The sequence below is a fragment of the Carcharodon carcharias genome, chromosome 19, assembly GCF_017639515.1.
Source record: "Carcharodon carcharias isolate sCarCar2 chromosome 19, sCarCar2.pri, whole genome shotgun sequence".
NCBI lineage: Eukaryota > Metazoa > Chordata > Chondrichthyes > Lamniformes > Lamnidae > Carcharodon > Carcharodon carcharias.
In genome coordinates this window covers 34,846,046-34,872,763 of record NC_054485.1, presented here as the reverse complement: position 1 = coordinate 34,872,763, position 26,718 = coordinate 34,846,046, and the positions used below count along the sequence as shown (strand labels likewise).

Below are 26,718 nucleotides of genomic sequence, written 5' to 3'. Positions count from 1 at the left end.
TATTGTTTCACTTTGTTTAAATTTAACCATAAAGCTTATTGTGTAAGAATATAGTTATTTTCAATAATCAGAATTGAAAACTTCTATAAAATTTAGAAAATGTACAAAGTTATTGTATTCTGTCTTAGATTCAATGTTCAAGCAATCAATACAGTATAACCTCCATGTATTTTTTGTACTGAATTACAAAGAACTGTTAATTTGGGCAAGTAATTGAATTGAAATAATTTTGCTTGTAACTTTGTATTTATATATGCTAATATAGATATAACTATATTTGTCAAGTTGAATCTTATAATTAAATAGTTTAATTATTTTTATTACCATCATCTCCAAATAAACATTACAATCATATCTGCCACTTTATACATTTTATTAAAATCATAATCTATGATGAAAGAATTTGGGTTAATTGGAGTTCAAAAGCTGCCACACAAGCATTTGAATCCATCTTTTCCTGAGTATTAATGCTGGGCATTGTACATCTAGTAATGCAGTTATTATTAACTTTTAATTTTCAGGATTTGCAATTTTTCTCTTCCGGATAATTGAATTGTGTAAACGTACGTTGCATGACAGGCTGATGTAGTTTCATTTATACTGCAGCATGCCAATGATTTTTTTGTCATGACGCAGCTGTATGCTCTTGCTGTCGAGATTGCGGTATCATTTGAGTTAGCATATGAATACAGCACAAGTGTGGTGCACAAATTAACCCATTGTCTGGGAGTGGTTTGTGGCAGCTTGGAAGAATTTTGTTTTTGTTTACAGATATTAGAGTAATTCTTTGAGCTTTGCTTTAGCAGCATTAAGCATTCGTGTGTAGAACTGAGAATAATACATATTTGTGTTGCACAGAGAAAATACTATATTTAATGCTGAAAAGGTTAAAGCATAAGTTTAAAATCCTACTGTGGAAATTTGACAATGTATGTGACGGTTAAGGAAAGTCATTATAAGATTTTTGCACCTCCTTTTAACTAAATTAGCCAATGCTGTTCTATGTTGCTTTCTAGAGGCATTTGAATTGTACGTCATGGGCTAGTAAGGAGAGACTGGTCATTATGACCTGGCAACTAGAGAAAATATCAGCCAATCAAAATGCAGTTTGTTTTAGGTCAAGTGGTTTGAACTGCTGTGACATGCATTGGATTATTGTATGTTTCTCAGACAGTACCTTAAGATGGCTGGCTGTGCAATACGCTGAGAGTTTGAATTTTAAATTGCCGTTTGAATTCTCCTGGGGAGAACTTTCCTGATCAAGCTCAGATGTGGCTGTGTGAGGAACGATGCCAGTGCAATAGATGCTGCCTGTATTTTTAATGCTGACACAATGGGAAACTCTTTAGGATGCGTTCGAGAGCAACAAGAGACTGCAGAAGCTGATCAGAAAAAATCTCCCCACACGCCACAGAAAAGACATAGATTTATACGCTTTAGGAAAAGCAAGAAAGCTGCTTCACATGCTAGAGATACTGCAGGAAGAGATGAGAAAAACCTGACAGAAAAATCATTTCAGTTGCTGCAGAAAAATGGTGATCCTGGTTTGCATCAGCCACATTTCTCTTTGGATATTACAGTGGGAAAATTGTCAACCAAGACGTACGCCAATCCCCAAAGCCGGAACAAGAGTCAAGACCTTTCAGACGTGTTACAAGAGCCAGTGCATCTTAGTAATTCATCAAATTTCTTTGTAAACACTGTAATTACTCCAGAAAAATCAATAGATGTAAATGTTGAAAATAGCGGAGAAAGTGCACAGCAGGTGCTTTCAGTCAAAACTGAAATCAAACCAATCGATGAACATGTGGAGAAATTTGGGAAAGAAATACCTTTACCTGATCAAATGTCATCAAGGAAAGAGCTCTGTAACCTAGGTGTCATGCCTCCAGAAGCTGAAATGAAAGGAGATTTAAGATCCCTCCCCTTCCCTGTGTCTGGAGAGGAGAGCCAAACTCAGCATGTAAAAGGAAATGCAGCAGCAAACAGTGGAAGAATTGAGAATATCACTGCTGCTGCCTTTGACTGCATTAAAATAAAAGGTGGTGTTAAAAATCCCACATCATTCAGAATGGCAGCAGAGGAGAGACTGCAGATTGAGTGGGAGGGGAAAAATTCAGTAAGGTTCAATGCACTTGATAGACAATCCAGTTCCTTACATACCGAACACACTTTTGGGGAGAGCAGTCAGCCATCACTCCACAGGGAAACGGAAGCTCTTAAAGAGATGAAGTTAAGAACAGAGACTGATTTGTCACCTTTGCAGAGTGACTTCACTTTAAATACAGAGCTTCAGACTAATAGCATTTTGTACTCCTCTGGTTACTGTAGTAATTTGCTATCTACAGATATAAATGATAGCGAATCTGGAAGAACAACAAGCAGAGATTTTGAGCTGCTGTGCTGTATGCCTGATAGAAGCAACTTGTCCATTTCAGAAAATGAGTTTGGGTTATCGATGAATAGTTCAGGTGAAGATAATTCAGAGGCGATCTCGCTTCTGGATCAGGAAATGGTTAGTGTAAGGTTACTTTGAAACATGTGCTTCTCTACAATAGTAATCATTCTTTACGGTGTCCAAATGTTTCCATTATGCATACTGGAGCACACAAGAATATTGAAATGCCAGTATTTTAAAATGTTCAACAGTATTGATATACCTTTTGCTTTCCTGCAAGTGGCTTATAGACGGCACCTCCAAATTTCAAGTAGGTAACTACCTCCTGAAAGCAGCAAACAATATTGTGGCTGCATTTGTTTACTTGAAATGCAAACTCTGTCTAATTAGTATCTGCCACAGACTATCTCCACGCTCTTATTTTAAAATTAACTTGTTTTCAGTATTTACTATTTAAGATCTGCTCTGTGAAGCCTTGAACCTAGCTACTTGCTAAAGTGCCAAGTAGAGCTGATGCACTGGACTGACAGGGCAACTAACCACTCCATTGCAGTAGAGTCGATTGTGACTTCTAGGAAGAACAAACTGGCAGAACCCCAGTCCCTGTGCCAAACAGGATATTTTGCTTTTGACACTCCAGCTTCATTTACATCCAGGCTGTGAGCTGTGGTGTGTAAAAAAAAAACTTCCTCCTGCAGCTCAAGGGTGATGAAAATTGAACTTTTCCCAGCTGAAAGCTAATTGAGGGAAGGTTGCAATTACAGGGAGGGTTGCAGATACAAGGGGCATGGGGGGGGGGGGCGTTGAAGAGGTGGCAGCTCCTCCAGGCCCCAGCAATATAATTTGTAAGTTACCTTTGCTGGTCCTCCAGTCTCATCACATGTGAAATTAGTCAGAGCCTGCAAATGCTTGGTTCTTGATTCGGGCTTAAAATGGTACTTAAGATCCTAAGGCCCCCATTTGCTTATTGAAGGGAATCAATCATCTCAAACAGATGAGTGCTTTGGGTGCCATCAGTAGGCCCTTTTCGAAATGGTACCAACTGGATTATCTGTGCTATTGGGGCAGTACGGCTCCCATTTTGAACTAGTTACAGCCCTAGTTAGCCTAGGAGCAACACGTGACAGTCAACTCCAGTGTTTATTACATCCCAGCTCACTGCTCATAAACAAAGTTTTATCGTGTTTTCAAATTCTTTTGCTGCACCTCACAAAAGTGCATTCTTTCCACTTTGTGTTTCAGTAAGTGGCGAGTTACAGATGTCTACAATTGAATGTGGTAAACCAAAATAATTTCATGCAAAGCCGTTAAAAACTAAGGTTGTGCTTTAATACACTCCTTAAAACCTACCTCTTTGAGCAAACTTTAGTGATCTGTCCTGTTGTCGGTGTCATTTTTTTTGTCAAAGTACGCTCCCACAAAGTGACTTGGGGTGTTCTTATGTTAGAGGTGCCACATAAATCCAAATTGTTACATCAAATATTTGAAGTTTGTCTGTTAATGTTTCTAATGTTGGTCATACTGTCAATTAGTACTGTTCTATATAGCCTGCTCCTTTGTCCCACTGGGCACAAAGCAAATACTGGCACAAAGCAAAACAAAATATAGGTTAAATCTTTTAAGGTAATTTGCAAAAGAACCACAGGGGAGATGAGAATTATTTTTACATACTGAGCTATGATGATCTGGAATGCGCTGTCTGAAAGGGCGGTGGAAGAGGATTCAATAGTAACTTTAAAAAGAAAATTGGATAAATACTGGAATGAGTAAAATTTACAGGTTTCTCACCTGCAAAGAGCAGGGGTGTGGAACTAATTTGATATCTCCTGAAAGTGCTGGCAGAGAGATGATGGGCCAAATGCCTCTTGCACTCTGATTTTATGAAATCTGGCTGAGATTTTGCAGTGACTGAAGGAAAGGGATATGGGGCTAGAGCAGGAAAATGGCATGAGGTAAAAGATCAGCCATGATCTAGTTAAATGGTGGAGCAGGCTTGAGGGGCCAAATGGCCTACTCCTCCTGCCCCTATGTTCTGAAAGTATTCCAATAACATAAATTGAAAGAATTTGGAAGTAACATTTGGGCTGGTATAATTGAAAGTTGTAGTGACTAAATACCAGATTGTAACCTGACATTATGACAGAATGGATTGGATATTAGTGGAACTTCCAGGGAACTGGCACTTTTTAAGAATCTTTCCAAAAAAAATACCCATTTAACATTGTGGGTTTCAGAAACCAATGAAACAAAAACTGACTCTGTTTTCACCTAATTCAACATTTTAAAATCCTTAGGTAACAAATTCAAAATGATTAATTTTGCAGCGTATAACATAAAACTGCAAGTCTGCCAAAATAATTCAGTGCCCTATAAAAGGAGTACAAATCTTCCCAGCTGTATTTTTTTAAAGACTCCAATAAGGGAATTTGAAGGCTCTTTGTTCAATGGATGTGCCTTAATGATTTTGGTATACTCATTTGTAGCGTCCGCTTGTAAATTTTGCAGCAAGAAGTCTTGTATCTGACCTTTTTCAAATACAATTCTTAAGTAAGATCAGGACTACTGAGCACCAACTTAATAATGAGTTTATTGTTGCAGTGATTGCTAAATCATCTTATTGTCATGGACCGATTTGTGTGTTTTATTGTTGTCCATGATCAAGGTCTTTGAGTGTGAGGTTAGTGTGCTTCCTAGCCTCAGAGTGGTTTGTCTAAATTTAAATTTTTCCAGCAGCAGGCTTTTGTGAATTTAGAAATGTTTGTTTGTTATCAAACATTTACCCCGAAGGTTTAACAGCAACATCCCTCACACACTATCACACATACAAAGGTTAGATATGGATGAAGGACAAACAATACGATTACAACCTGGAATTATTTCAGTCTCTTTTGTAGCAGAACTGTGGTTTCTTAGATGAATTGATGCTTTAGTTCAAGTGGAGTTCTTGTAAGCACAGAGGATTCTATGAGGCTTCTTGTAGTTGAATTGCCAGGGGGGTCGGCTCTTGGGTGAACTTATTGGAATAGTTGGGGTGGTGGTGCGCAGCGAGTCCTTTTCCCATTTTCAAGATATAGCTGTATGTTACCTTGGCTGAATAGTTGTCTTACAGATGGTGTTTCTAATAACACCTGTTTCAGAACCACTTCTGGTTTTAAAAGCAGGTAAAAAACATAGCTGCCTTACCTAGGTGACCTGTCACAAGTCTAGAGTCCTTTTCCAAATAATAATAATAATTTGACTGGTAAGTATCCTGTGTTGTGGCTTTTCAAATGCTGAGAGTTTCAGACATCCAAGGTTTTTGTGTTTGGGATGAGGGTCCATTACAACAAAATGCAAGGTCAATGTGATCCATTCCCCCACCCCACCACCTCCCCACCTTAAACCAGCTTATATTTCACCCCTCTCCTAATATTCACTCAGTTCTGTTGAAGGGTCATGAGGACTCGAAGCATCAACTCTTCTTCTCTGCCGATGCTGCCAGACCTGCTGAGTTTTTCCAGGTAATTCTGTTTTTGTTTTCCATTTCCTATTTGTCTAATGCCCATTGAGTTTTGATGTCTGTATTGTCCATGGGGAAGCAGAAATACAAGTTGGCTTGCATGTTTGGTCTTTTCTGCTGACAGTCCATCCTTAACGAAGGGATATGTGAATTTCACAAGTGGTTGTGATTGTCCATCAGTAGAATCATATCTTTCAGGTCAATATTTTCTTTTAAAATGAAGAAAGGCACTGCATTACCTGGACACTTGGAAGCTGACCTGATTTTTTTAATTAAGGTGTCATAAGTTCACCTTTGGACTGGGAGCAAGCATGCCTTTTCCAAGAAATCACCTGACCAGCATGGTCCTTGGGGAACAAGAGCTGTTTGCTTATTTACATTGCAATTATTTTAATGAGGAAAAAGAAACTGGTTGAAAGGCTTACTGGAAATCACATAGCAGAGCCAAGCTTTAAGAGTCGAACTTTTTCTTTCAAATTCAGTTGGGACTGAACTGAGAAAGTGATGAGCTGTCCAACTCGTGCACTTTTTGCTTTGTCTGAAACCGTGTGATGGTCATTATCCAGCTAAGAATCCTCATCTCAGTGGAACTTGTCTGTCTTTGGAAACCCGAGAGGCTGAGACAAGAAGGACTGATCTGGCTATATTCTCCTCCATACCACAGCTCCTCCAGACATCTACTGGGACCGTCTTCACATGAGGGAGCTCCAGACAGGCAGCATCAAAATGTTGCAAACTTTATCCTTTATTTTATAAAGCCTACTTTCCAAAACCCATCTCTGCAGAGATCCTACCTGGTCCTGCGTGCGTGTGCACTTGCTGGGAGATTATAAAAGGGTTAGATAGCTATTCTTCTAGATTACAATTGTGTGTTAACCAGTTCTTGCAATTTTTTTTAAAAAAAAGTTTTGCTTTATAATAAATCAATTATTGTGACTTTATTGAAAGAAGCCTGATTAAAGTCTCTCATATTCTGGGTCTAACAGTAGCGAAAGTTTTAAAAAAAAATGGCCATCTTGATGAGTGGGGCTAAATAACTACACACACCTCCCATCCCAGTCGTAACACCATCTTTCAATTAGGTATTTGCTTGAGTTTCAGGACTGTCTGGAGTTGAATACTTACAAGTTACATGATATGCTACATGCATCTGAAACAACTTCTGGTATTTACTTTTTAAAATATATCTTTAAAGTTTGTAATAACTTCATGCCTGTACTGGGCATGACATATTATGCATTATATGTGAAATTTACACAGAATTGCTGCTTGAATTGTGTTAATGACAATACTTTTGAATTTATTTCACAGAATATGAATGCAATGACTGGTAATTAGGGAGTGGTCACAAGTGTTGCCCTATAGATTATTGAATTTGTGTTTCAGAATTTTGTATTGTCCCTCTCTGATGGAACCTTGTGAACTTGGTCCCTGCTGGGACAATGGGACTATTGAAAGGTTGGAAATGCGGTCAACTAACTAGTGCTCCTGGCCGTTGTTGTTTCCCAGAGCAATGTAATTATCATCCTGCCTCCAGCTTCCCTGACCAATCGGGGAGGACAGCAGGATTATGTGTCTAACAAAACAGTGAAGGATCTCTCTCTTAAAAGGGCTCTGGCAGGACTCTTAATGCAGTAATGATGGCACCAGTTGGAAGGGGCAAAGAACCTTCAAAATGGATGGAAGATATGGAAAGGCTGCCCCTTGGCTCATGGATTCATCCTATAGGTGGTGATTGATGCTGTGAGGGCAGCTAGCCTCATTAAGCAGGTGTGGCTGTAAGTCACAGAGGCTGTCAGCAGCTGAAGTGTGGTGCCAAGGACCTGGACCCAGTGCTAGAAAAGATTTATTGGCCTCATTCAGGCCATGAAGGTGAGTATCCTGCAACTCTCAGCTGACAGCCATCACTATTTCACCTCCCTACAACTCTTTTGCACAGCACTCCTCTGACCAACAGACCTCCTGTCACTCCCTCCTTTCTCTCCACCCTACTCTAAAATATCTATCTCAGCAGACAACACTCACCTTCATTCCTCACAGAAACCTTCCTTAAATTTTCACCCTCCATTTTCGATAATCAGTTCAATTCTATCACTCCTAACTGTCTGCCTGTTCTTAATGCAGGGGTACAGACCCCGCAACTCCAGGGAGAGGGTGGGGTAGGGGAGTGGTGGTGGAGCTGCAGCTTTGGCCATCCTGATGGCAATGGAGGAGGAAGCCCTGGAGATCGATAAGGTGGCACCAGTATAGGTTGTTGCTCTTGGAGAGATGGGAGTGGCCCAGCAACATGATGACAGCATTAGGTATCATACTTGCACTTGGCACCAAACTATCACTTATGTTGAATCAATGCCACCAATTCATTAAATGCCATGAGCTGTACTATGCTGACTTGAAACCCAATCTCAACTATGTTCAGCATTAACTCATGTCTTTCATCTCCCACAGATGTATTGATGGTGCCCAGCAGAGGAGCCTGGGGAGTCCTCAGAGGAGGACCAGCACTCTTGAGAGTGCACATGACTCCTGCACAGTATCCACCAGCACATAGCTCAGTGGGTCCTGCATTTCAGATAGAGAGGGTGGCACGAGGTGATGAGCACATTCCATTTGAGTAGGAGCAGGTACTGGGAGATGGGCAGCAGTGGAGAGTCCCTGTCAGAGGGTAGGATGATCCAAGCTTAGCTGGATATGGATGCTGAGTCTCAGCAGTCTTATGCTAAAAGGGTACTTGTGGAATAGTAGCAAGAAATCTGTGTGCATCTGTCAGAATTTCCAGAGGCAGCGTGCACCTTGCACATAAAATGAGTCTTATCTCTAGCATGAGTACAATGATGCCTTGGGCATTTGCACTGATGGCCACTTCCAAAGGAAGAGTGGCCAACCTCATGTGGAATTAGACTTGGAAGGTTACTGAGTGCATCCTGGCTCACACCAGACACCTGCACGCTCTGGCGGTCAGTTTACACAACATCAAACAAAGCCTTGCCTTGATGTCTGAACGCCATGCTCATATGCAGCTAAGTGTTCTCCCGCTTTTGGTTAGCAGGGAAGACCAGGTGGGCCCTGAGAGGGAAGATACTACAGGGATCATGGCCATGTGATCTTTTCTTAAAGCACTGTTACCTTTCGACCCTAACCCTCCCAACCTCCCAAACACACGCTGCCTTCTGCCCCAATGACTGAGTGTTAGCCTGCACAGATGTAGGTGGGACTGCCTTTGGGGCCATCATGGGCTGTAAAACCCAGAGGACACTTGCCATCGGCTTCTTGTGACAGAGCAGGGGACCCAGCAGCCTGCCTCTTGCTCTGTTGAAGCCATAGGCGTAGCACCATGTAGATGTAATAGAAAGGGTGCAAGGAAAATGTCTTAATTACAAAAAGGAATTCACTTGGGGGCTTATTAAATTTTTACTGTTCTGTTGATGCTCTAGATTTTAATTAGTCTGTATGCTACTCATTGTCATGGCTTATACTTTGTTGCATTTCCCATTGACTCTGACTCTGGTCTATTTCATTCCAGTGAATGAAATGGAATGAACTGTCTTGATGAGTAGGAAAGACTGCAAATATGATGGCTGGCTGGGTGACTGTATGGAGGAGGTTTAATGGTGATGGTGGGGCAGGGAGGGGGTTTGTACAGGGGTGTTGATGCAAAGCTTGCAATGCTGCAAGTATACTTTTCAAGTGAAGCATGCATAACTGAGGGTGTCACAGGCTTTTCCGACAGGCAGGTTTGCACCTGCAGGCACCGATGGTACATTCTGATGTTCCTCCTCCTCCCTCTCCCCCAAGATGTGGGGCAACCTCCTTTTCTCTTGTGTCAGTTCAATGTAGTGCCATGTTACAAAGAACACAGCAGACCACAACAATCCTGGAGACCCTAGCTGGAGCATACTTAAGGAGACCTTCAGATCTGTCAAGGCAGCTGAACCTCATTTCAAGCAAGCCAATGGCTTGCCATCCCTACCTGAAAATTTTGACACTATTTTTGCATTTGTTGCACACAAAAATGACCAGCAATCACTTGACATCAAATGTTCTAATTTTGGATGAATTTGATTGAAGTGAGCAGAGTTTTGCCATCTTTGACATCAAGTGGCAAAAGGCGATCAAAGCTATCCAACATGCTCAGCAATCTGAGTCAAAAAATACAAGGAAACTAATTACTTAAATAATATCTGAATGTATTCAGTTTTCTTCATATAGTTCTAAAAATTGTTTCACTATACAGTACATGCTTGAGAGTACCCACAAGATGCCAATTAGTGCTTAACACATTTTAGTCTAGGGATCTATACTACCCCCACAGATCTCAGGGCCTAAACTCTCCCAGCCTCAGGGTCTATATGTTCCGCCAGCCCAGTCTTAACTCTCTCCCGTCTCCCAGTCTTGAATCTCTCCCCCCAGTCTTGACGCTCAACCTTTCTCTCTCTCCATCCATCAAACTCTCCAACCTCTCCCTCAAGTCTCTGGGCATTGGGCTCGGTGATGCCACCCAACTACCAGCCCACCCCAACTCTCTCGACACTGGATAACATGGATAAGTGTGAAGTTATTCACTTTGATAGGAAAAACAGAATGACAGAGTATTAGTTAAATGGTGATAGATTGGGAAATGTTGGTGTACAAAATGACCTGGGTGTCCTTGCACGCCAATCACTGAAAGCAATTATGCAGGTGCAGCAAGCAATAAAGAAGGCAAATGGTATGTTGGCCTTCATTGTGAGAGGACTTGAGCATAGGAGCAAGGATGTCTTGCTGCAGCTGTACAGGGCTTTGGTGAGACCATACCTGGAGTATTGCGTGCAGTTTTGGCCTCCTTACCGAAGAAAGGATACTTGCCGTAGGGGAAGTGCAGCAAAGGGTTCACCAGATTGATTACGGGGATGGCAGGCTTGTCGTATGCGGAGAGATTGGGCTGACTCGGCCTGTATTCACTGGAGTTTAGAAGAATGAGAGGGTATTTCATTGAAACTTATAAAATTCTGAAAGAGATGGACAAACTGGATGCAGAGACAATGTTTCCTCTGGCTGGGGTGTCAAGAACAAGGGGTCACATTCTCAGGATACGGGGTAGGCCACTTAGGACTGAGATGAGGAGAAACTTAATCATTCAGAGGGTGGTGAACCTATGGAATTCTCTACCCAAGAAGGCTGTGGAGGCAAAGTCACTGAATATATTTAAGAAAGAAATAGATTTCTGGTCTCTAATGTCGTCAAATGGTCTGGGGAGAGCGCGGGCATAGGGCGTTGAAATAGAGGATCAGCCATGATCATATTGAATGACGGAGCAGGCTTGAACAGCTGAATGACCTAATCCTCCTATTTTCTATGTTTCCAAGACGCTCCCCACCTCTCTTGAAGCCCATCTTCCCTGAACCACCTTGCCTCACTCGACTTCACCCCCGGACCTTCACATAACTCTCGAGATCTCCCATCTCTCTCGACCAACCCCACTCTGACTTCCTCACCTCTCAAGACCAATCCCTCCCTCCCCACCTCTCTCATGCCTCTCTACCACCTCTCTCCGGCCTTTACCTCCCCCTCGACCCCTAGCTGCCTCCTCTTTTCCCCACCCCCCCCCACCCCAGAACCACCTTTGCTAGAACCTCACCCACTGACCTCCCCTGCCCATAACCACCTCCTCTCCTGCCTCCGACACCTCCCCTGCCACCAGCATCCCCCCCCCACCCCCCACCTCCACCCCTGGCCACTGCCGCCTCCTGCTTCTCCTTCCACCCCACCTCCTCCTCCTTCCCCTCCCTAACCTCCCTAATCTGGCTGCCACCCCGACAACCTCTGCCAACCACCCGCAGCGGCCAGCCGTCTGCCCCTAACAGCTGCCTGCCCCTGGCGGCCTCCCCAGTTCCTCATTAACTGAGATCCCCGGAGAGGGTGGGGGAGAGAAGGGGAAAGAGGTGGGGTTAGAGGACGGGAAAGGGGCTTTTTTTTTCTGATTTGGATTTTTACACCTATCAAGGTAAACGTAAAGGACTGAAAGACATTCCGGCTTGGATTTTCTGCTCCTGCCACCTGCAGGACCCGAAAATCCCGCCACCCTGCCTTCCATTTCAGACACCTAGACCAGGATATTCCCCTTAGGCTTCAGGATCCTGACGCCTGTGTTAAATAAGGGACAGATGCCCTCATTGTGGGGAGAGTGGTCCATGATTTTCCCTAAATCTTTAAAACCCATTTAACCTCTTTGACCAAGCTTTGGACATATGATGTAATACTGCCTTATATTGACTCACCCTACCTGGAAAATTTGACTTTTGAATGTTTTGGGGCTGTTGGGGAGGGTGGAAGTAATTTGCTCAGGGGAGTTGCTAGAGGAGAGGTTGGGGAGAAAGGTTCTCCGGGGAGGGGGCTGATGGAGAGAGAACTGCTGTGATCCAGTGGCGGGGGGGGGGGTTGGAGGGGTGGAGGCAGGGTTGTGATGTACAAGTTTTATGTTATGAAGAAAAACCTAAAAGTACCTCATCAAAATAGAGCCTGGTTTTTGCAAAGTTAGCTCAGTTTTATTTTTGAAGCTATTGAAATTCAGAAATATGGAAAATAAACTCTGATCAATTTGAGTGCCAGAATGCTTAAGTGATGTTGCTAATTGCAAATGTTTGAGCTCTGTGTTTTGGGGCAATTGATGATATTGATGTAAGTTACTTGTAATGTGAATTGATGGCTAAATGGGTGGTTTTGAGTGCAATTGATGTCAAATGATAGCTAAATGATTGCTTTTGAACGCAAGTAATATCAAATGAGTGCAAATGAATGCTGTTGAATGTAAATGATGTTGAACTTTTCAGGTATGGTTGTGTCCATCCTCTTTAGTGCAGGTGCATTTGGTTTTGGAGGAGACAGCTGTTACTGGAGTTGCTATCACTATTACTGTGGCTACTGCACCGGGGGAAGCTGCACCACCACCTCAGCTCCAAGCAAGTGCAAAATGATTGCCCTCTATGTTGCAGGGAAGTCTCAGAATTTAGACTAAAAGAGCTGCTTCTGTCAGCACTAGCCTTTCACTGTGGGTGACCAAAGGCTTGCTAATTTAGGCCTTTATACTGTTGCTGTTAGGTCAGATTCACTCAACAATGAGTTTCCGCTCTGCACTCAACTATTCAAACAGGCAAGTTGCAGAAACAGCAGGGAACCCATACATTGGATGGGAAAGAATGAATTCAAGATGAAGAAGGCTGTTACTGCCTTTTTAATTTGCTCAGTTACTTTCCCGCTGAACCCAAGGGAGTTCTCCATTGGCCTTAGAACGCGCCCCAGGGAAAGAGGAAGAGGGCAGGATGATGTTGACATCCCGACCCAACATCAATTTCAGAGGATTTAACTTTTGCAAGCACTGAAACCCTCCTCAAATTGGCTTAAAAAGCCCTCCCCTCCCCCGCACCCCAATCTCCATAATCTTTTCCAGTCCTACAACCCCAAGAATTCAGAAATCCTCAAATTCTTTCATGCACCTCTGACAGCTGAAATTCTGTGAGACTTCCCTGCATCGTGGGGGCCGTCATTTTGCACTTGCTTGGTTGCGGTGCAGCTTCATCCAGTGCAGTAGCCCCTAATTGACTCTGCCTTCAGCTGTCTATCTCTGGAAATCCCTCCCTGAACCCCTCTGTCTTTCCACACTTAATACATTCCTTAAAACCTACCTCTTTTACCATAAACTTTTGGTCATCTGTCCTGTTGTATCCTTCTCTGGCTGTTGTTTATACTCCTGTGAAACACCAGTGGACATTTTATTGCGTTAAATGCACTATACAGATGCAAGCTTTTGCACATGAGCTATCCTTTACCTGTGTTGGGGTGATTTAAATTAATCTCAGAAGCATCTTTATATGATTGATTACTTGTTTTCAGGCAGTGTCAAAAGGCATTTGCCACATTTGCATATCTTCCAAATTACCTCATTAATAATAGCTGTATTTTAACTATATTCAAATACTAAACAAAATACACACCTTTCAGAAAATACAATTTCCTCCTTTTGTGCCTATAACCTGATATGCTTTTTGTTAGCTTAATTAAAACCAGTAAAATTATATGAATGTTAAGTATGCAGAAAATTATTTAAATTTCAAATTTTAAAACAAAAACAAAGTGAACTATTTAAGTCAGAGTGTTCATCCAAACTGGATGGTCAGGGAGAGAATACTGACCAAAACAAAGTGCAGGTAGTTAACTATATGTCCCTCCTTTTTTCTTTCATTTCAGTAGAAGGTCTTCCTTGTCATCATGGTCCTGTTCAACATTCCCACTGGAAACATGAACTTGTCTTTTCCTTTCAAATGGTGCCTAGTCTGTTGTGCATTTCCAGATTTTTATTTTTGAGTTCCAGCTTTCCTTTTAATCTAACTTAAAAAGAACCATTGACAATCTACTTTCTGGTTTATTATGTTAACAAATAGTTTTTTTACTACAATTTTGATTAGAATCTGCACAATCTCAAGTTATAAAGATCTGTTAGATACATTGACTCACTAGGTATTAATGTAACAGTAGTAAGAAATTTTGTGATAATACAATTATAGATATTTGAATTGTCAAGTTTATTTCACTCATGTTAATCATTTACAAGGTTTGACTAGAAGAGTTTCCAGGTCTGCATTAGCTCACTATAAATGTAGGTGCCTCAGCTCATCTGTTGTTGAAACTGTCATTCATGTCTTTGTTATCTCTGGACTTAATTATTCCAATGTACAGCTGTCCAGCCTCCCATGTCCTACCTTCTGTAAACTTGAGGTCGTCCAAAATCCTGGTGCCCTAACTCATACCAATTCTCATTCACCCAAGACTCCTGTTCTACTGACCTACATTAGCTCCTGGTTAAGTAATGCCTCGATTTCAAAATTCCCATCCTTGTTTTCAAACCCCTCTATTGCTTCATACTTTCTATTTCCATTCCTTCCAGCCCCACAACCCTTTGAGATATCTACACTTATCTAATTCTGGCCTTTTGAACACCCCAATGTTAATTGCTCCAACACTGGTGGCTTGAATTCTCTCCCTAAACTTCTCAGCCTCTCTTTCCACCTTTAAGAAACTCCTTAAAACCTATCTCTTTAAGCTTTTGATCATCTAAATATCTATTGGCTGAGTGTCAAATTTGTTTGATAATGCTCCCATGAAGTGCCTTGAGATGTTTTATTACACAGAGACTGCTATATTATTACAAGTTGTTGTGTTTGCTTCCCTCCAAAGCTTTCTTTTGCCAATTTCTACAGCAAGATACTTTCATTCAGCACCTTTTACGTTATTGGGGTGAAGTACTTCTGAAATGCAATCGCTGTTGTAATATAGAATAACATGGCAGCAAATTTGTATACCCCAAAGTTCACAAACTACAATGGGATAAATGATCTAGAAAGACACCAGGAGAGCTCCTATTTGATATTTTACAGCCGCCTGAGAGGGCAGAGAGAGCCTTCAGCTGACATTCAATCAAAAGACAGCACTTTCAGTCATGCAGCAATCCCTCACTACTGCATGAGGGTGCCAGTTTAGATTACTTGCACACATTTTTGGAATTGGACTTGAACCTCCCCTTATTAGGTGCTAAAAAATTATATTTGTGTTCTTTTGGGAATGAATGTGTGTCACAGGATTGGAGACTCATCAAATTAACACATTTTCAAAAAGGAATACAGAATTAACCTGAAAAGACTGCATGGTTTAATGGCTAGGGTAAATGAATGGGGTGTGTATGTGCATGTGTATACGTTTAAAATTTATGTGACAACGCTAATTCTGTTAGCTAACTTTGTTCTCAGGAAGACTGCAGTGGAAACAACTAATGTGATCTTTGGTAGATAGTGCAGGTATTATCAGAATGATCTATTTAATGATGGGACTGGTGTTTAATTGGTCTTTAATGGATGGGAATAATCTTCATGTTCATTAGCTGTGAGCCAGCTTTTTATTGTGTTGGTAGTGCAGGTGCTGTTTGTCTTAAATGAAATGATTTGGTAGCTATGTTTCTTTTTTTCCTCCAGATCTCCGAGATCTATGTGAGTGGAGAATCGGGTGACATGTCAGCTAAAGAAAAGCTACTACTTTGGACACAGAAATTGACAGAAGGTTACAGTGGGTTAAAGTGCTCCAATTTCACATCCAGCTGGAGTGATGGAAAAGTATTCAATGCTATCATCCATAAATACAGGTGAACTGTTGATTGAATTTGAAAAATAAGAGCTTGAGAGACTGTGTTGAGTTTTAGCATGGTCAGAAGTTACATGGAGTTTGTTAAAGCAAATATAGGAATAGGAGTAGGCTATTCAGCCACTCGAGCCTGTTCTGCCAGTCAGTTAGATCATGGCTAACTCTATCTCATCACCAGTTCGCTACCACTAAAATAAATCCTGATTGCTCTGCACATATTCAGTAAAGTAGAAAAATTGCATTAATTATTTCCTAGCTTGATGCCCCCTTTATGCTAGTTTGAAAATTTAGAGCCACCTATTTAACCTTTAACCCCTTGATTTATCCTTGATCTCCCAGATTACACAGTTATATGTTAAATATGTAAAAGCAGACAAAGTCAAACTGTCATGTTGCCCAAATAAAGCTTTTATCAAGGGACAAAGGAAAAAAAGAGGATAATTAACTTACCCCACTTGAAAATTTCTAATGAAATTTCTATTCTTTTGGATACTTTGCTTTGCAGACCAGACCTCATTGACATGGAGAAAGTTTCACTTCAGAGCAATCAGGAGAATCTGGAGCAAGCCTTTGCAGTTGCTGAAGCACTTGGTGTGACAAGACTGTTGGATCCAGAAGGTAAGCTGTTACAGGAATTATACAGTACACAAAAAATGTTTCTCCTATCTGACATATTTGCGTTATTGTTCATCTGAATATGAAGTGTGGCTAAAGGTAGGTGAAATTTTCCAAGTCTGAAAGGCCTCAATTACATTTGAAATATTTCTCAGGCAACTTTACATTAATGTATTGTTTTAGTGGTAGCCTTTTGCAAATCCTAATCCTGCAAGAGTTTTGATGCTATACTTCCTGTAGGAGCAAGGAAAATGCTTGAGCTTTCTCTTTGTCCTCCTTCTGAAAAGAAACGGATAGGATAGTGCAGTTGTTCTGTTACTGGACAAGTAATCCAAAGACCTGGACTAATAATCCAGGAAATAGGAGTTCAATTCCCACCATAACATTTTGAGACTGAATTCATTTTTTTAAAAAAAGAAACCTGGAAATAAAACACTGGTGTCAGTAAAAATGATCATGAAATTGTCGGATTGACATAAAAGCCCAACTAGTTCACTGATGCCCTTTAAAGAAGGAACCATGTCGTCCTTAATCAGCCTGTCCTACATGTAACTCCAGTCCCACACCAATATGGTTGACTCTTAAGTATCCTCTGAAGTAGCCTTGAAAGATTTCATCAAAAAGAAACGCTAGAATAATGCCTACCATCACTTTCCCAGGGCAACTAGGGATGGACAATAAATGCTGGCCTTGTCAGCGATACCCACAGCCGAGATTAAAAATATAATTTGCGATCTTGATCTTCTAATGTGTATAAAGCATATTTTGTTATATATCTTCACACAAATGTAGTAGTTACTATTTCTTGAGCGTATTTCCTTTTAAAGGAAGCTACCAGATGCATTTAGCCTATCAGTTATGGAGTTGCTGATATTGTTGTTCTCGATTGAATTAACATAGACTTGTTCTTTCAGATGTTGATGTTCCATCTCCTGATGAGAAGTCAGTCCTAACCTATGTCTCCTCCATCTATGAATCATTCCCTAAGGTCCCAGAAGGAGGTGAAGGTATTAGTGCAAATGTAAGGCTTCAAAGTTCCATCTTAAAGCTTATCAAGGCAATATTTGTGTGGTGAAAACTGGAGTTTTCAGTGTAAATGCAAGGAGCCCTTCACATGAAAACGGCTAGATATGTTTGCTAATGGATCAACTAATATAGTGTAACACCAAGATTTTCTCAAATTTTCTTGAAAAATGCAGTCATGGATTTCATTTAAAGTCACCAGCAAGTGGCAAATTTTCACACCTACTTTTATCCAAATAACCTGTTTATTGATTAAATACTTACTTTCATAGAGTTCATCATAGAGTCATAGAGAGCTATTGGTCATTTACAGCTTAGAAGGAGGCTATTCCATAAGACCATAAGACTTGGAAGCAGAAGTAGGTCCATCGAGTCTGCTTCGCCATTCAGTGAGACCATGGCTGATCTGATAATCCTCAACTCCGCTTTCCTGTGTTTTTTTCCATAACCCTAGATTCCTTTACTAATTAAAAATCTGTATATTTCATCCTTGAGTATATTTAACGACCCAGCCTCTACAGCCCTCTGCAGTAAAGAATTCCACAGATTCACTACCCTCTGAGAGAAAAAATCCCTCCTCATCTCTGTCTTAAATGGGCGACCCCTTAATCTGAGATTATGCTCTCTGGTCCTAGACTCTCCCACAAGGGGAAACAACCCCTCAGCATTTACCCTAAGCTCCCTAAGAATCTTTTATGTTTCAATAAGGTCACCTCTCATTCTTCTAAATTCCTATGAGTACAGGCTCAACCTCTCCTCAAAAGAAAATCCCTCCATACCCGGGGTCAACCTAGTGAGCCTTTTCTGGACTGCCAGTATATCTTTGCTTAGAAAAGGGGACCAAAACTGTTCACAGCATTCTAGGTGTGGTCTAACTAGTGTCTTGTATAGTTTTAGCAAGACGTCCCTATTTTATTACCCTTTTTAATTCCCTTTTAAATCAAGGCCAACATTACATTTGCCTTCCTATTAACTGCTGAACTTGTATGTTAGCTTTTTGGGATTCATGCACAAGCACTCCCAAATCCTTTTCTGCCGTAGTTTTCTGCAGTCTTTCTCCATGTAAATAATATTCAGCTCCTCTCTTCTTCCTGCCAAAATGCATAACCTCATATTTTCCCACATTATATTCCATCTACCTAGTTTTTGCCCACTCACTTAACCTGTCTATATCCCCCTGTAGACTCTTTGTGTTATCATCACTTGCCTTCCCACCTATTTTTGTGTCATTCACAAACTTGGCGATAATACATTCAATTCCCTCATCTAAGTCATTAATATATATTGTAACTAATTGTGGCCCCAACACTGTGGCACTCCACTAGTTACAGGTTGCCATCCTGAAAATGCCTTCCTTATCCCAACTCTGCCTTCTGTTAGTTAGCCAATCCTCTATCCATGCTAATATACTACGCCCAACACCATGGACTCTTATATTATTAAGGAGCCTTATGTGCGGTACCTTATCGGATGCCTTTTGGAAATCCAAATATATTACACCTACTGGTTCCCCTTTATTCTACTTGTTACATCCTCAAAGAATTCTAATAAATTTGTTAGGCATGATTTCCCCTTCATGAAGCCATGCTGACTCTGCTTGATTATATTATGCATTTCTAAATGCTCTGCTATTACATCCTTTATAATAGGCTCTAACATTTTCGCAATGAACGAATGGTAAGCTAATTGGCCTATAGTTACATATTTTTTTTTATCTGTCTCCCTTTTTGAATAAAGGCGTTACATTGGCAGTTTTCCAATCTTCTGGGAATTTTCCAGAATCTAAGGATTCTTGGAAGATTACTACCAGTGCATCCACTATTTGTGTAGTTATTTCCTTTAATGTCCTCAGATGCAACCCATCAGGTCCAGGAGACTTATTGGCCTTCAGCCCCATTAGTTTCCCTAGTACTTTTTCTCTAGTGATAGTTATTGTATGTATTTCCTCCCACCCTTTTGTCCCTTGATTACTTAGTATTTTTGGAATGCTACTAGTATCTTCTAGTGTGAAGACTGATGCAAAAAATTTATTCAACTCTTCTGCCACTTCCTGTTTCCCCACAATTATTTCTCCAGCCTCATTCTCTAAGGGGCCCCTGTTCACTTTGGCCTTGCTCTTCCTTTTTTATATATTTTCAGCCATCCACCCCATGCTGGCTCCCCGCCGCAGAGCAATCCAGTAGGTCCCATTCTCCCACTCATCCCCTTAGCTTTGCAACTTTAATTCCTTCAGGTGCTCGTCCAATTTGGCTCTTATCCTCAGACTTGAATAAAATTAGTGTTTTGTGTAACCTGGAAATTTCAATCTCTCATGGCAATTCTCAGCGTGCTTGTACTTCAAACCCTAATGAAATCCCTGAAAAAGGAAGTAGATTTTGTGTAGAAATGGTTTATTGCTTCATATAACTATTGAACTTTACAGCACAAAAAGAAACCACCTAGTGGATTGTTTCTTTTCTAGACAAATTCAGAACAAATTCCACTGCTGCTCTTTCCCCAGAGTCTTGCACCTTACTATGTTTAAAATAATTATGGCATTTTCCCTGAAAAGATGCATTGGTCTCTGCTTCAGTCACCCCTTTGGCTAAGCATTCCATGCATGAATCAAATCTGTGTAAAGAAATTTCTCTAACGTCTCCCCTTACATTCTCAATTCTAAATTGATGATCCCTCCTCACTGACTCCCGAATAATAGAAAATAATCTTTCTATATTCACTCTGTAAGGGGTTTCAAGACCAAACCATAAATCTCTGATGAGGAGACACTTAATGTGGACATATCAGGACAATTTATTAAGCAACAAAAAGTTATACTTAACAAACAATGACAGTCGATATCTTAGTTTAGATGGTTCTTACTTCTCACCACACTAGGGGCTTGGACAGCTTGTGACACCTCTCCTCTCTTTGTGTCTTCTTGAAATCCATGCGCTGAACCTATTCAAGTGAGTTCTTTTATCCTTGGCAGCCAGGAGTCTTGGTGTGTTCTATTTTTGCTGTCATTTAATTTGTCAATAGTCAAGGACCTGCAAACGGGATATCCTCAACACTTATGCAGGAAAATGTTAACGACAAACTGCTTAACCTCTTGCTGAACTTTATAACGCTTCCACTCATTTAGCCCGTTGACCTGTGTATTTTAAAGTATATCCTTCGATCACAACTGGTAACATAGTTTTGGCCATTTGCCCTACTTGCCTTTTGATATTCACATTATACCTTCAATTCCAGCTACAGTGTGACTTCGATTTGACTGAAGTCACACAGGCTGTACATCCTAAGCAAACATTTAGAGTTAACCCTTCAACTACGAGGAGTTCATATAAAATACAGAAAGTTTTAAAAAGTACAAAAAGATGCACATTTCCTACAACTCTATTAAAACTCCTCAGAATTTTAAAAGCCTCTGTTAAACTGCTCTATTGCGAATTGTTACAGTAACTCAAGTGTCTGCTTAAAACTACTGCATCACATCCCTGGTATCATCCTGGTAAATCTACACACTCAACAATTTTTCCTTTTCTAAAATGGCCCACTCAAAACTGCATAAAGTATTCTGTGGCCTAGCAAACATTTGTGTATAAATCCATGGTCACTACTTTACCCTGTACATTGTACTACTATGTGTGAAATCCAAAATTCTATTCTTTTTTATGGATTTATATTTTATGATGACCAGATGAGAAGGGACGACCTGGCTCCCCTCTATTCAACTTCCTCAGTGGGTCACAACAAATGTTTAAGTTCCTTTTTCACAAAGATATGCCTTTTCCAAATCGGAACATATTTAACTAATTAAGCTCTGAACAATAAGGACCCAATCAAACAAGGTATTCTTGAGTCAAACACACAAACTAGGAGCAGAAATAGGTCATTCTGCCCTTCGAGCCTGCTCCGTCATTCAATATGATCATGGCTGTTCCTCTATCTCAACACCATGTTCCAGATTTCTCTCCATCCTTCTTGATGCCTCTAATAGCCAAAAAATTATTAATTTCTTTCCCAAATGTACTCAGTGATCAGGTCTCCACAGCTTTCTGTGGTGCAGAATTTCACAGGTTGACCACCCTCTGAGTGAAGAAATTTTTCCTCATCTCAGTCCTGAATGGCCTGCCCCTTATCATGAGACTGTGGCCCCAACCAAGGGAAACATCCTCCCTGTATCCAGTCTGTCTAGCCCTGTTAGAATTTTATACATTTCAATCAGATCCCCTCTAATTCTTCTAAACTCTATTGAATACAGGCCCAGTCAAACCAATAATCAACCTCTCCTCATATGACAGCCCTGCCATCCTTGGTATCAGCCTGGTGAACCTTCACTGCACTCCCTCTATGGCAAGTATACCCATTCTTCGGTAGAGAGACCAAAACTGCACACAATACTCCAGGTGTGGTCTCACCAAGGCCCTGTATAACTGCAATAAGACATCCCTACTTCTGAACTCAAATCCTCTAGCAATGAAGGCCAACATACCATTTGCCTACCTAATTGTTTGCTGCACCTGCCTATTTGCTTTCATTGACTGGTGTACAGGGACACCCAGATCCCTTTGTATGTTCACATTTCCCAATATATCACCATTTAAATAATACTCTGCCTTTCTGTTTTTCACACTGAAGCATATAACTTCACACTTATCTACATTATACTGCATCTGCCATGTGTTTGCCCACACAACTTGTCTAAATTGCACTGAAGTCTCCTTGGGTGCTCCTCACAACTGCACAACCCTGCCCAGTTTTGAGTCGTCAGCAAACTTGGAAATATTGCATTTGGTTCACTCATTCAAGTTATTTATCATGAATAGCTGGGGCCAAGCACTGATCCCTGCGGTACACCACTAGTCACCTCCTGCCAACTGGAAAAAGACCCATTTATTCCCACTTTCTGTTTCCGGTCTGTCAACTAATTCTCAGTCCATGCCACTATATTACCCGCAATCCCATGCGCTTTAATTTTGCCCACTAGCCTCTCTTATGTGGGACCTTATCAAAAGCCTTCTTGAAATCCAAATGCACCACATCCACTGATTCTCCCTTATCTATTCTACTAGTTACACCCTCAAAAAAAAACTCCAGTAGATTAGCTAAGCATGATTTCCCTTTCATAAACCTATGCTGATTTGTCTAATCCCATTAATGCTATCCAAGTTTTCTGTTACCACATCTTTTATAATACTCTAGCATTTTTCCCACTACTGATGTTAGGCTAACTGGTCTGTAATTCTCTTTTTTTTCTCTCCCTCCTTTTTGAAATAGTGGGGTTACATTTTCCACCCTGCAATCTGTAGGAACTGCTCCAGAGTGTATAGAATTTTAGAAGATGATCATCAGTGCATCCAATATTTCCAGGGCCACTTCTTTTAGTACTCTGGGGTGTAGATTATCAGGCCCAGGGGATTTTTCAGCCTTTACCTCCATTAATTTCTCTAGCACCATTTTTTTTACTAATACTGATTTTCTTCAATTCCTCCCTCTCATTAGTTCCCTAACATTTCTGGGAAATTATTTGTGTCCTCTTTTGTGAAGACAGAACCAAAATATGTGTCCAATACTTATGCCATTTATTTGTTCCCCATTATAATTTCCCCCATTTCTGACTGTAGGGACCTATGTTTGTATTTGCTAATCTTTTTCTGTTCACATATTTATAGAAGCTTTTAATTAGTTTTTATGTTCCTTGCAAGTTTACTCATACTCCATTTTCCCCTTCTTGATCATACTTTTTGTCCACTTTTGCTGAATTCTAAACTGCTCCCAATCCTCAAGCTTGCTGTTTTTTTTCTGGCAATTTTATGTGTCTCCTCTTTGGATCTAATACTATCCCTAATTTATTTTGAAAGTCATGGTTGAGCCACCTTTCCTGTTTTATTTTTGTGCCAGACAGGAATGAATAATTGTAATTCATTCATATGTTCCTTAAACATTAGCCATTGCCTATCCACTGTCAGCTTTTGTAGTAAGGTTCCTCAGTCCATCATTGTCAACTCGTGCCTCATACCCTCGGAGTACCCTTTACTTAGATTCAGGACCCTAGTTTGGATTCAACTTCTTCATCCTAATGAACAATTCTATCATTTCATGGTTGCCTTTCTCCAAGGGATCCCTCAAAACAAGATTGTTAATTAATCTTTTCTCATTGCACAATACCCAGTCTAGGACAGCCTGCTTTCTAGTCAGTTCCTCAACTTATTGTTCTAAAATAAACCATCATGTACACACTCCAAGAAATCCCCCTCCAGAGTATTATTGCTAATTTGGTTTGTCCAATCTATGATCACAGTTGTACCCTTGTTGCATGGGTTTCTAATTTCCTGTTTAATGCCTTCCCTTATATTTCCATTACTGTTTCGGGGCCTATATACAATCCCCACCAATGTTTTCTGTCCCTTGGTGTTTCTTATCTCTACCCAAACAGGTTCCACAGCATAATTTTCTGAGCCAATATCCTTCCTCACTATTGCATTTATTTCTTCCTTTACTTAAGAATGCTGCCCCACCTCCTTTTCCCTTTGTATTTGTCCTTCCTAAATATTGAATACCCCTGGACGTTACCATCCTTGGTCACCCTGCAGCCATGTCTCCATCATTGCAACCATATCATAACTGTTTATATCTATTTGCGCTGTCAATTCATCTATCTTATTGCAAATGCTCTTTACATTAAGATACAATGCCTTTAGACTTGTCTTTTTAACCTTGTTAGTCATCTTAGCTTTATTTTGCACTATGACCCCATTTGTTTTTCGCCTTTTTTTTCTGCCTTCCACTTTTGCTTCTTATTTTTCTGTCGTGTTTCTATCCTCGTTTCCCCCACCCCTGTCTCCCTGCTCGGATTCCCATCCCCCTGCCATTCTAGTTTAAACCCTCCCTGACCACACTAACAAACACCACCCCCACTCCACAAAGGGCATTGGTCCCGGTCCTGCCCAGATGCAACCTGTCCTGATTGTATTGGCCCCACCTTCCCCAGAACTGGTCCCAATGTCCTTGGAATCTGAAACCCTTCCTCCTACGCCATTTCTTCAGCTACGTATTCATCTGATATATCCTGTTATTTCTCGTGAGCACGTGGCACTGGTAGTAATCCTGAGATTGCTACCTTTGAGGTCCTACTTTTTAATTTACGTTCTAAGTCCCTATATTCAGCTTGTAGGACCAAATCTCCCCCCCTTTTTTTTTTTTACCTATGTCGTTGGTACCAATATGTACCACGACCACTAGCTGTTCACCCTCCCCCTTCAGAATGCCCTGTAGCCTCTCCAAAACACCCTTGATCCTGGCACCAGGGATGCAACATACCATCCTGGTGTCTCTTTTGCTGCTGCAGAAATGCCTCTGTTCCCTTTCCTATTCCATCCCTTGTCACTATAGCCCTGCCACTCTTCTTCCTCCCTTCTTGTGCAGCAGAGCCACCCGTGGTGCCATGGACTTGGCTCCTGCTGCTTTCCCCTGAGAAGTAGGCTCCCCCAACAGTATCCAAAAAGGTATATCTATTAGAGAGGGGGATGGGCACAGGGGACTCCTAGACTACCTGCCTTCCTCTAATCTGCCTGGTGGTCACCCATCCTCATTCTGCCTGTTCAGTCTTTACCTGTGGTGTGACTACCTCACTGAGTGTGCTGTCCACGATAATCTCAGCATTGCGATGCTCCACAGTGAATCCACCCACAGCTCCAGCCCCAAAATGTGGTTAGCCAGTAGCTGCAGCTGGGGATACTCCTGCAGATGGTTGCTAGGGCAACTGGAATTGTCCATGACTTGCCACATAGTGCAGGAGGAGCATTTACGGGTACGAGCTCTGCTGCCATGACTTCCCTTTAGATTAAACTTGTTAGTTACTCCCTTTAAAGAATACTAATTAAGCTCGAGGCCTTATTCCACTCCAAACACACCCACTCCAAACACTCCCACTACAGACCAAAGTCCTTACCTTATTTTGTTTAGGCTAATGGACTGCAGCAGTTTAATTAGTAGAAAAAGAAGTAGAAGTATTCACCTGACCCTACTTATCAGCTGCCTCTCCTGTATCACGTCACTTTTTGAATTGTGATGTCACTTCGAACTCCACCGCCTGAAGGTCCTGAGGGTATGCCTGTCCTCTCTGGTCTCGGCCGCTTGCTTTTTGCACCCTTTTATATCGCTCTCCCTGGCCTCTCCTCTCCGGTCTCGGCCTCTGTTTTTCGTGCCTTTTTATACCATTCTCACTTGCCTCTCCAATCTGGTCAGCCCGAGTCTCCCCAGAACTCTCGTTCTGTCCTCAAGCTGCTTTTAGCCCCAAGTCTTCTCCAAACTCTTGCTCCATCCTAGCGCCACTTATAGCCCCGAATCTTCCTGGAATTCTCACTCTGTCCTTGTGCTGCTTTTAGCCTCGAGTCACTCCAGAACACTCGCTCTATCTTCACATTGTTTTCAGCCCCGAATCCAGCTCCCACTCTTTTTGAATCTCTGCTCTGACTCTCAGCTTAGCTCTTTTTAGACCTCAGCTCTGACTCTCAGCTCCCATTCTCTTAGAGCAGGTTTATTAACTGCTAGCCCCAAGAAAAATAATAAACACGCAATGTCAGGCATTCGGCCCTCATGCAGTCATATGGGACTCATGCACACATATCAGAAATAAGGGGAGTTAGAGTCCAATGAAAGAAAAGATAAAAGAATATTTGGTTAAGTGTCCTTTGACCTTGGGGCATAGGCTTTAAACGCTGTGCCTGATTTGGGTTAGCTGGTTTCTTGGATGTGGTCAGATGTAGAATATTTTGCAGTTATTATATCTCGGCTTGCTGGTAGGTTTCTGGTAGATCTGACTTCACAAACTGGGTGACATTCTTATTTCAGAAGAGAGAGAGGGAGCGACCACAGTCTTCAGCCTTTTTCCTCTGCTGAAGACTTTCTTGACACCGCCTGTGTCACTAGCAATTTTTCTCTGGTGGCTGGACAGCCTTGCCTTGAAATGCTTTACCCATTAGGTATTTCCAAGAGATTTTGGGTGTTTCTGTCTTTGATTGCCATGGATTCA

At 41.3% G+C, this 26,718-nt stretch overlaps 1 protein-coding gene across 4 annotated transcripts in view; it reads left to right on the top strand.

Moving 5' to 3' along the window:
• Positions 1-26,718, top strand: part of macf1a (microtubule actin crosslinking factor 1a) — a 651,250-nt gene that overhangs the window by 315,637 nt on the left and 308,895 nt on the right. For all 4 annotated transcript variants that reach the window (XM_041213072.1, XM_041213073.1, XM_041213071.1 and 1 more), the window contains 3 exons: positions 15,899-16,065; positions 16,570-16,682; positions 17,594-17,700. In XM_041213072.1, coding sequence (XP_041069006.1) covers positions 15,899-16,065; positions 16,570-16,682; positions 17,594-17,700 — 387 coding nt within the window. The remainder of the gene's footprint in view (positions 1-15,898; positions 16,066-16,569; positions 16,683-17,593; positions 17,701-26,718) is intronic.